Genomic DNA, 11,984 nt, shown 5'->3' on the forward strand with positions numbered 1-11,984 from the left:
CCCCTTTGGTGAACCATCCTTTTCTGTGTGTTCGCTGCTCTGCACTGGCCTCGCCGTTCTGCGCGCAACAGCAACGCCGCGCCGCGGCCCCGATCAGGAAGTGAATTTGAAGAAAATAAGCGACTGTGGAGGTAGGATGACATAGAGGGGGACGAGGTGGGAGACAAGCAAGCGGTGAAAAGAAGAAACTGGAGGGATCGACCCTGTTTCTGGACCTGTATATTGAGCTGCTTCCCTCAGGGAAAGGCTACACTGCACCTCCAGAAAAATATGCTCATAAAGGAATTGTAAGTAGCTGTGTGTGCAAGAGTGTGTGTGTGTGTGTGCATGTCTGGATGAGTGTGTGGGAGAGAGGGGGGATGTGTGCGCGTTTATCCGTCAGGTTTCGCAGCGCTGACATTGTGGCCGGTCGCCCGAGAGTGGTTTACAAGAGTCCGGCTAGTTGATGTCGATATCCCGTGTCTGCCTCACTCCATGTCCGTCATCGTTTTTCACGCACACGAAACTCCATCCCCTCAAAGCATAAGGAGAATTAACCGAGCGATCAAAAAAAGCGGCAGCTGTGGATGTGGTCGCATCAGCAGCCGGCGCAGGCATGGCTGTGCCCTTCACATTTTGCACCACATATTGCAACCCGGGGGCTTCTACTCTAACAGATACTAACATGTCATTTGCTGTGGTGATAAAATGAGGGATGGCTGGTGTAAGCCGCGCCGTGCCCCGTGCCAGCGTCGCGGTCCACCCCTGTAAGCCGCTGTGGCCATGTTATTGATGCGCGGTGAAGGTGAAACGAGTGACTGATGGAAGCATTCCGGCATTTACCTCCTGTGGTATGGGGATAGCGAGCTGTATAGAGATGCTGATGGGGAGATTGGTTGGAAACGGGGTAGGTAGGGGAGATGGTTGAAAAGCTTTGGCAATACAAGATAAAAAAAATAAATAAAAAAATGGTGAGGCTTTTAACGCACCAAGCAGACATTTTTGAAAATGTGACAGCTGGGCCAAAGGCACTAGGTGGCATGTACAGTGGGATCGTGCGTGTAAAAGGGAAGATGTGGGGTTATTTTTAACTCATCACTTTTACGCATCGCTTTCGCGGGCCTCGGTGTGCTGTAAGGACATCCGACTGAGGCCTACTCAGAAGAATCAGCTGTTGGTAGGTAGACTATGGGTAAGGCCGATAGTTTGGGATGATGTTGGCCTTCAAATGAAAAACAAAATTATTCAGAGAGGTTGGTGGTTCCTATGCAATACAATACAATGTATTTGGCTGATGTGAGTGTCAGTCAGACTCAGTTTTCCTTAAGGAGATTGTGACCCACCTGTGAAAAAAATGCCCTCAGTCTGATTTCATTCATGTTTTTCCGTGTTACAGTATAAGTCCCTCTTTTCTGAGGAATATTTCAAATATGTTTATTTATTTTTTGCTATCCAGGCACATTGCTATTCTTAACATGTTCCCTGTTTTTATTTTATCTCTATGGCAAGGTCAGAGCGACACTATACTGTACATTTGCTCGTCTTTCCGATATTGACAGCTTAAATTCAGCCTAAAAATAACCCCATCTAATCTTGACAAATCTGCACTGATCAGAGTATCGCTTAAACAGGCATTGCATTCACCAACAGTCATTATTGTTCACCACATTATGTTTAATCAATAAATGGCCCAGGCCAACAAAAAGAGCCCGGGATGAGAGTGATGGCATGGCTATGGCTAAAGATCTGAAGTGATTAGGGAGAGTCTGGGTCTCAGCAGTCGACCTGGCAAATTAATTCAATCGGTCACAATGAAATGCCAAATGCACACACTGTCAACACACAGGCACACGGAGAGGCTTTTACATGCATGTGCACACACACACACACACACACACACACACACACACACACACACACACACACACACACACACACACACACACACACACACACTATCACAAGGAGGGTCAATAATCAAGAGACAGTGAATTGATATATATTTCCTACTGTAGTACATCTAGGCTTTTTTCTGGACCTTGTACTTCTCTCAGAGCAACACAGAAGCCAGGCCATGGTACAATGTACTGTATAATGATGTGATGACGAGAGTGGACTAGAAGTGGTGAAAGAGTAGAGACAGACTGAAAAAGGAGAAAAGAGAAGAGATCAGAAAAGATGCAGGCGAGAAGAGGGGTGTTTGTTTTCTGAAGCTGCCGAAAGACACCTGATCTCACAGTCAAGACCTTCAGACTAAGGAGAGATGGAGAGAGAGAAAAAGCAATCAAGTGACTTTAGTCTTTGTATAGCTTAAGCCTAATATAAAGTAAATAAATTGTGATGTTTTTGACATTTACCTCATATTTTAGGCGACACAAAAGTATTATAATTTGGTATTTATGAGCTTTAAAAATAATCATTCTGGCTTCAATTGACACATATAAATAGCTGCATAACTATTTAAATAAATAAAAAATGTATCAACTGTACATGCAATCATATTTGACATCACAGGTAGGTTTTCACGGTCTGTGCCTTCCTTGCAGCATCTTGTCTCCCATCCGATGTCTGTCTTGGACCAGATTATGTTCGGTGGCGAGTGGGATGCAGGATTATCTGAATTTAGGCAAACAAATCACACAGTAACAAAACAATCAACAAAGATGGACACTTTAGATAATGTTAACTTTTATGAAGTTCTGAAATTAAAAGTTTCCTGTATGGTAACAAGTGCTGCTCAGCGCTTCAACAAGAAAGGTGTCATCCTTCACCTTATCTACACCTTCTCTTGATTATATGAAATAATAATAATGATAGCCTATTAAAACACATCCTCACCCTATGTATGAAGAATACCCTCTGACTCTGGTGAAAACTGTTATCAACCTTTTTAGAACTGCTCAGCCTGAAAACCAGGCTTCACATCTCAGTTTTTGAATAGAATCTGTCTGTTTTCCTTCTTCAGTGAAGCATATTCTCATCTTCTCAAAAAATAAAAAAATAAAAATGTAATTCAACACTTGATGGGCTGTTGTTGCAGTTTGAAAAAAAAACCCTGTTGGAATTCCTTGTCCTGTAATTATTGTTGATAAAAGGGAGTGTGTGTCATGATGACAAGCAACACAAAAGAAGCCTTGACATTTACTTTGCAAAAGTCAGTCTCCTCTTTGCCCCGCAAGAGGTACAGTTCCTCTCAAGGGAAGTAACCTGAGAAGTGCTTATCTTGGTGACCGATTTTAAGTTGAAAGAAGTCAGTACCATGAGGGTTTGATTGACATGTTACTGCTCACCAAGCACATGTAGTTCCATCCTGCAGCTCAGCTGAAGACTCCCCGGAGACAGCATCATCGGAAAAAAACACGTTTGTTGGATAATTGGAGTCCGGATCTGTGTCAAACTCAATGGTCAAAGATGTCAGTATGTCAGCGTGTCACTCACTAGAATTCCCCATGCTCAAGTGTGTTACTTACTGCCAGATTAAAGCATGCTGAATGCCATATTGTAAATTACAGACCTTAAACAACAATCACATCGCATAGTTTGTTCACTGGGATAAAACGGATATTTTGATAGGAGTTGATAAAGACAAGTCTCCATCTGAAGGGAAAGTAATCCAAAATATCTGGATCTTGAGCTCCCTATTCTCACTATATTTGTTTCCCATGGTATTACTGTATCTGCCTGTTGTTAAATGCACATTTAGCTGACCAAAGTCCCCAACATTTCTCTTTATGACTCAAGCCTTCTTCATTTCAGCATAGCATTTATACAACAGATTTGAGGAGGAGCACATACTTGGTTTGATTGTTACTTGATGATTTTTAAAGTAACTTCCTTTTCTTTTTTCCCTTCTCTTCCAGTCGAGTGATTCTTCCTATCTCTGTGGAAGAGGTATGTTTCATTTTAAGTACATTTCAGTGTGTGTGTGTGTGTGTGTGTGTGTGTGTGTGTGTGTGTGTGTGTGTGTGTGTGTGTGTGTGTGTGTGTGTGTGTGTGTGTGTGTATGTGCTTGTGTGCATGTGTGTGTGTGAGTGTGTGGCTAAAATGGCTCAAGGCTCAGCTTTTGTTATGTGATTCTTTGGTTCATTGTATTATTGAAGTGCAGCACGAGTGCATGCCATAGCTGAAGGTGCTCTTTTTTTGGGTGGCTATCAGACCCTTATTTTTGTTTATACAGTATATAAGTTGTTCATGTGTTCCAACAAATAGAGAAGACCTTTTAAATGTATATTGTGTATGCACCCTATGCGTTCAAAAGAAATGCAGCATCGCTTCTTGAAAAAGATTGAAGATGTTTTTTATCAGATCAGAACCATTCAAATCAACACAGTCAGCACAATCTTCGACTCCATGTTCTCTGCTATCATCATCTCCACTGCAGTTTGCTCCACTATTCAGGCCTGCATTGTAAATGAGTCACCCGAAACTTCTGCCATGACTCCCCATGCACCCCCCTCCCCACACTGGTCACCCTCACATGTATGCATCATTTGCACTGACATCTACGTTTAAGACATTTGACTTGTGCTGTCTATTACTGACAAATAAACTGGAAGAAACGAAGCTCTTTTCAAAGCTTTGAAATGTGTATCTCATTGAGAACCAAATCATATATTTTCACTGCTCAAATCTGTGTTTACACTTATCCATTCTCATTCTAACTCCAAACTATGAGGTAGTGGACGGAGCAATACAGTATGTGCCACTGATTCCTCCCCCTTGCATTTCTTATGGCTAACGTTGGCTTTAGATCCACACTTGTGGCTTCTCATTAACTTGTGTATTTGTAGCTTTTTATCTCAATCAAATCTCTACATAATGAGGCTGGTTTTCCTCTAAGGCCGAATGCAGACACCGGAAACTGTGCGGCAGTCACCATGCAATGTTGCAATTAGGCGCTGGAAAAAAAAAACTAAGAGATAATTTTGTCGACTGGAATGTGAGCCACGAGGCCTGAATACAGTTGAGTAACGTCTCCTGTCTTTGGAACCACATTGGGCCCCCTCATGTCAGTGAATCACATCCCTCCAGAGTTTCATCTCCTCTGTCTCCCTCTCTACAATCCCAGCCCTCTGACGCAGCAGTCTTTGGTTATTTGCCGCAAAATGCAAGATATGGAGGTTTTCAATCCAAGCAAACAGTACAAGGGGGGTAGTGACTCAATCCATCGCTGAGTTCATTTCATTTCTATTCTTTAATTTTTTTTTTACTTTTTGCCCACAATTTAATTTGACTAAATCTGTTGTGTATTCACAAGGGATGAATAACTATGGTTTAATTTCATTCAACAACAGTCTCAAGCAAGCTTGATCAGGGTTTTTTTTTTGTGAAAAAGTAAGTTCTGGTATAACCAGACTTGTTCTTTCATTTAATGTATTGTCATTACTGTATATACTGCCTCTGACACCTTTGAAACACTCAAAAGTAAATTGTAAATGGACTCCACTTATATAGCTTGAAATATTTAAAATGTCCTCCAGATAGTTAAATATATTGAAATAGGAAAAAAACATAATGCCCTCAGTGGGCGAAGATTCACATAACAGCTTCTTAATATTAACATATACTGATTTGTGCAGACGTTTTCATTCTATCACACTATCTGTATACCTATTCAAGATGACTCATGACATTCCCACTAAAACAAACTCTCTCATGTCAAATCCACATCCTCTGTAAAGATGGAGTGTAAAAGCTGACCACAGACAATGCTGCTTCTTTGATCAAATGTAACCTATAATTAATAATAAACATTATTACTGTTCATTTGTTAATGTTTATTAAATGTTTTATACAAATAATAATAGAAAATGTAATTGTTATCCTCCTCCTGTGTAAAATGATTCCATCAACAACTTGCTCCATCTTTGCAATGTTGCAAGTGTCTGTGCTCTGGTCCAGCTTTGTGCAGAGGTTATGTGGTGGATTAGAGGTGATTAAGAAATGAAAGGAGCCATTGTGCGGTGTTCAAACATTCACATGCTCACTAAGGATCAAGCCTATGAGAATGACATGAGATGAAACAATGAAAGAAGGAAAAAGTGTTGCAGTTTATGAATGAGAAAAAAAAAAAGTCAACAGACAAGACGACAAAAAAAGAGATTGTATGGGATCAGATTATGAGGACTGGAGGACAGGAGAAGATATAGCGATCAGGAAAAGGATCAGAAGAAAAAAAGTAATCCACTACTTAAGATTCAAAGATGAGCAGATGAAATGCATGAGAAAAAAGGATATATGTGACTGGTGGGGCTCACTGATCTACAGGAAAATACGCAGAGACTAAAACATGCATGATGCCAATATTAAATAGGGTTTAGGCTTTAGGGAAAACATCTTTTCATTTTTCCCTTCAAACCCGCTTTCTACCAACCTGCTGTCTTCTCTTGTTTTCGATCCAGTACCAGGTGGGCCAGCTGTACTCTGTGGCTGAGGCCAGTAAGAATGAAACGGGTGGAGGAGAAGGTGTGGAGGTGCTGAAAAATGAGCCCTACGAGAAAGATGGAGAGAAGGGACAGTACACCCACAAAATTTACCATTTGCAGAGGTAAGCAGTTGTCCGAAATGTTTAAATGCTAACGAGGGGGCCAGAGGTTCACAGAAAGTTCACTCAGACGACATCATTAATTTCACCCCTGAGTCATCTCTTGGCTTCATTCCATTTATAGCCAATATATTTCTGCTTTGGCCTACTATCCCATCCCTTTAAAGTGCATGCAGTATAGAAAGCAGAAAACCATGACTACTTCTTATGGAAAAATTAAAATTTTTGCTAATATGCTTATTTGCTTACTCACCAAGAGTTAGATGAGACGATTGATAGATGCTTCAACCTTTTAAATCTTGATGTGACCAGGCAGTCTGGGAGAATGGAAGTGCCAAAATGAGGACAAAAGTGGGGAGAAAAAGAACACTCAAAAGAAAAACAATTCTTCCCTCCCCATTCCTCAAGCTACAGTATATGTTTAGCTCACATTGAAAACACCTGATGGACATGTAGCATTCATGTGCGCACGATCGAGAACACCAGGCCTCAACGAGGAAGTGATTCACAAAAGAATAAGGATTAGAAATCAAGTCAAACAAATAATCAATGAAACAAATATTTGAATGAAAATATATTAATTTAAACAAATGCATTGAAGGTTCAGTAAGCGAAATGGTTATTTTAGCTAACTTCCTGTCAGTGACTGCAGTTAGCAGTCCCCTCCCTCGTCCCTACTTCACCACATTAATGCACTGCGGTCTTCAAGCAGCGAGTTATCTAGCATCATCTCAGATCCATAAGTGCGAAAAAGTTTATTTGACGATTACATGCAGAGTGGATGACTGAGAGACCTGTGTTATGAAGCGCAGACCCTATATAAGTGACCACTGTATGAATATAGAGTACGTATATTAACATAAATATATCGCTCACTTCATCTTTAATCAACTAAATTGGATCCTTATTAAGTAATAAACAAAGAGCTGACCTGTCAGGTGAGGGAGTGAGTGCAGCTTCCTCACAATACCACTAACTTGTTTGTAGGTTACAGTTAAAATTAAGCTACCTCCAGCAGTTATGGTTTGCCTAGCTGAACACTATGAAATAAGACATTTGTCATGCTAACATATGCACAAGGACAATGCTAACATACTGATGCTAAGAAGGTAGTCTGGGGTGTTTATCACACACAGTGCAAAAAAAATCTAACGTTAATTTGATCAACTATGCTTTGTACCCGTGAATCTAATCTATTCTGATATCCGTCAATAAACTTAATTTTATTTTAAATACCATTAATCTTGTTATCTCTTTACTCCTGTGTCCTGCAGTAAAGTGCCGTCATTTGTCAGAATGTTGGCTCCAGCTTCAGCTCTCAACATCCACGAGAAAGCCTGGAACGCATACCCATACTGTCGCACAGGTAACACACACACACACACACACACACACACACACACACACACACATACTGTAGACACACAGGAACTTTGTAAAGGCTTTTTCAAAGGCTTCACAATAATTTATGGAGGATTATGCCCACCATAATGATCCATACTTTGATGTATTATATGGTGAAGATGTTCCCAAATAAGTATGAAACAGGAGTCAGAGGGATTGCTAAAATAAACCTACATCACAGGACTTAAAGAACTGTTGTCGACATTTTACTAAATTAATAATAAATAATAATGATGCAAATCTTCTAGAAATCCTGTGTATCTTGATCCTAGAAATGTGTGAATACAATTGACTCAAATTACTTAGGTCACATGGAGGCTGCTCTGTCAAAGAAATTGTGGTCCACTGGGTACCTCTCTCTCTCTCTCTCTCTCTCTCTCTCTCTCTCTCTCTCTCTCTCTCTCTCTCTCTGGGTATCTGTCACCTTAAATGAGTCGTTGAATAATTAACTGTATGCCCAGTGAGAAGAGTCATGCAATCACTCAAGTATTTCAGGCTGAGATCTCTCTCACACATACACACACACACACACACACACACACACACACACACACACACACACACACACACACACACACACACACACACACACACACTCTACTAGCTGCCACACAGCCATCTGCCACACAAACACAGGGGACAGTCAAAGGCACAAGATGAACCAACACAACCAAACCTCTCTGACAAATATTGATGGACAACTCCCCTTTGTATTGTCCAATACTGTAAATAATACAGCTCTCATATGTTCCTAAACTACATTATCTTTTTCTTTCTCTACATTTGCTCCTGGGCTTTCTTTCACCTGGCTCTGCAGTTATCACTGTAAGTATTTAATTTTTTGTTTCTTTCCTGCTTGATCATTTCCAATGTGTTAATACAAAGGAAACACCAAACTTTGACGCCCATAGAGGGAGCAAATTAACCTGAAAGTTGTGAAGAAATATGAGCTATTTCACTGACACAACAGCGGCAGCGGGGATAGTCAGACACCATTACTGTGTGTTTACTGTGTGTGTACTGTGTGTGTGTGTGTGTGTGTGTGTGTGTGTGTGTGTGTGTGTGTGTGTGTGTGTGTGTGTGTGTGTGTGTGTGTGTGTGTGTGTGTGTGTGTGTGAGCAGGTGGATGACCTGTTTTCAATTGTACAGAGTATTCTGTTGACTGAACTGTTCCCTCTTCACTCATTCACAATGTTTCTATTCTCTCTGCAGAACGAGTATATGAAAGATAACTTCCTGATCAAGATTGAGACATGGCACAAACCTGACACAGGACACCTTGAAAATGTAATTAGTAAAAACTGTAATGAGTTGAAGAGGTTTATGTGTTTGAGCAGCAATAGGGGCTTTTTTTAAGTTTTTGCAAAGAAGTGTTAATTTTACTCAGCTAATACTTGATTTTAAAGCTGTCTATATCTCACATCTTGGGTGTATGGGTGTTTCTGTTTACTATCCATTTCCTGTAGTTGCTGGCCATGAAGTGCCACATGTTTTCCACTGCGTTGGACTGTCTGCTTATCTTCTCATTTAAAACTGCTCCAACAACTCATATGCACTTGCATAATTTATTTGGGAAAGTGCCTCTATATTTACACACAAATATGATCATGAGACAAACTGCAAAAGAAAAGGACTCATGAGAAATCTATCACCCATATATCATTCTCTAAAGCTTCTTAAAAATATTTTTAATTTAAAATGTTCTATTGGTTCTGTTTCAGGTACATGGTTTGGATGCAGAAACCTGGAAGAAGGTGGATGTAGTCTACATTGATATTGCGGACAGAACCCAAGTGGACTCGAAGGTGAACATGTTCAGTTGAATATCAATATATCGATAGGGACTATCAACTAGATCTCCTCTGCCGCATTGTATCACCTCATCCTTGTTGATCATTTGGTTTTATCTTGTCTCTGTTTCTCTCCAGGACTACAAGCCAGAGGAGGATCCTTGCAGGTACAAGTCAGTAAAGACAGGCCGAGGCCCTCTAGGACCAGACTGGAAGGTAGGAACTCTTTTTTTGGGAAGCATAGGGGAGTTACATTCTAGCACATCCTTTAACTGAACCACTAACACCCACTAGCAGATGGTGAAAGTCTAGTATTTTTTAACTCATTATATTTCAATTTGACTATTTACATAATGTCAGAAACAAGAAAAAAAACAAGTAAAGGTTTAAGTTTTTTTAAAGTGTTGGTAGTGTAGAGAGTGACCATTTTAGCTGCCATGTAGGGAAATTAAATGTTTACAGTCAATAAAATTGACAACCTGTCTCAATCCATAAGTTATGAGAAAGACTAATAATTTTAAAGTTTTAGAAACCGTTTGCTGTTGTTGTTTAGTTTTTTGTGTTCAAAATGTATTGGTGCAGGGGTCAGGGGAGACTCAATACCTATGTAAGTGTTTCATAAAAGATGTCTACAGCCCTGATTGCAACTGCTAAGCCCTGTGTTTATATTTGTGAACTTGCAGAAGGAGCTTCCTAACAAGAAAGACTGCCCACACATGTGTGCCTACAAACTGGTCACTGTCAAATTCAAGTGGTGGGGTCTGCAAAACAAAGTGGAGAACTTCATTCAAAAGGTCTGTTTACAGTTCTGAAGGCCTACATACTTTTTTGTCACTTTATGATAAATATGACATCCGGTTAGCCACAGGTCAAGGCCGGCTACTAGGCCTAATGGGAGATTGTAAACAAAAAAGTGTTTAACCTGATAATTGCCTTGCAGGAAATGTTATTTCCTTTACTGGACAGTTTGTTCGTTGTCCTGTGTGCGTGTGTGTGTGTGTGTGTGTGTGTGTGTGTGTGTGTGTGTGTGTGTGTGTGTGTGTGTGTGTCTGTGTGTGTGTCTGTGTGTCTGTGTGTCTGTGTCTGTTCTTCTGTCATAGTGTCTCGTATCCTGTGCATACATACAGTAAATACAGTGTCCGACATCTTATTAGCTTGAGGTCATAGTGGAAAAGTACCACGAAGTGTAATGCCGTACATATGGGCTGCACCATCCTCTAGTGGATAAACAGGGTAAAGAAGGATGGAATTAAAACTTTTCTGATAATCAAACAACTTTATTTGATCAGGACAACCTTGTCCTCTCTTCCAACCCCAGCTTTTTGGGCTTTTCATTTGATCCTCCCTTTGTTGTTTTACAGCAAGAGAAGCGTTTGTTCACTAACTTCCACCGTCAGCTGTTCTGCTGGATCGACAAGTGGATTGAATTGAACATGGAGGACATTCGTCGCATGGAGGAGCAGACACGCAAGGAGCTAGATGAAGTAAGCAAATAAAAAAACACATTTAATTATTTAATCATTAAAAACAAGTAGTCCTGAAACTGTAGAGGCTCCGAGGTGTTCTATTTGGATCAGAGTGTTCGTTATCATTCAGCTACAACATTTCTCTGTATGTGCATCAGATGAGAGTGAAGGACCCAGTAAAAGGGATGGTGGCTCTAGAGGACTGAGGTTGTGTTAGACCGTGAATGCTGCTGCTCATCAGGTGAGAGGAATTTAAAAACTTTGTGTTACTTTTCATCGTACCATTGCACTTTATTTGACCTTAAGATACATTTCCTCTTTGATTTTTTGGGTTATTTATTCCACAAAATTGAAGCAAAATGAAAAGGTGCTGATTAAAACTCATTACAAGGGGAACTGCGGAATGGATGATAATCATCTGAGGGTTTGTCACACATTTTATAGTATTAGAAGACGTTTGATCGGTTTATATTATAAAAGTTTTGATTATTGCAGCTATAAGAGACTGTAAAAAAAACGAAATATCTAAATCAGTATCAGCCAAAAATCCAGTGAAGGTATATAAATATGCTTCGATTTTAATGAATAAATATTGTAATATATTGATATATATTAAAAAATTGAGACATTGAGTGCATCTGCTTTATACTCTGGCCTTTTTTCCTCTCTCTTTCAGACCAGATTACCCAGACACCAGCGGATTCACATCCTCCTTCTATTCCAACTGACAAAATGTCTGACCGGCCGGTCCAAACCCCTTCCCTACAACCTGCCACCCTGAGCCCCCCCCCCCCCCCAACC

The 11,984-nt window shown here is 40.3% G+C and overlaps 1 protein-coding gene across 1 annotated transcript; it reads left to right on the top strand.

The window, feature by feature from the left end:
- Positions 1–270: 270 nt before the first annotated feature.
- pitpnab (phosphatidylinositol transfer protein, alpha b) lies at positions 271–11,389 on the top strand (the record flags this gene model as incomplete). The annotated part of the gene is made up of 11 exons (XM_080040678.1): positions 271–287; positions 3,840–3,870; positions 6,381–6,526; positions 7,798–7,889; positions 8,745–8,752; positions 9,140–9,214; positions 9,649–9,732; positions 9,856–9,933; positions 10,401–10,511; positions 11,079–11,201; positions 11,342–11,389. 11 exons carry the CDS (start codon positions 271–273, stop codon positions 11,387–11,389), a joined length of 813 nt encoding a protein of 270 aa, XP_079896804.1.
- Positions 11,390–11,984: the final 595 nt, after the last annotated feature.

Source organism: Ammodytes marinus (genome assembly GCF_949987685.1).
Source record: "Ammodytes marinus genome assembly, chromosome: 14".
Taxonomy (NCBI): Eukaryota; Metazoa; Chordata; class Actinopteri; order Uranoscopiformes; family Ammodytidae; genus Ammodytes; species Ammodytes marinus.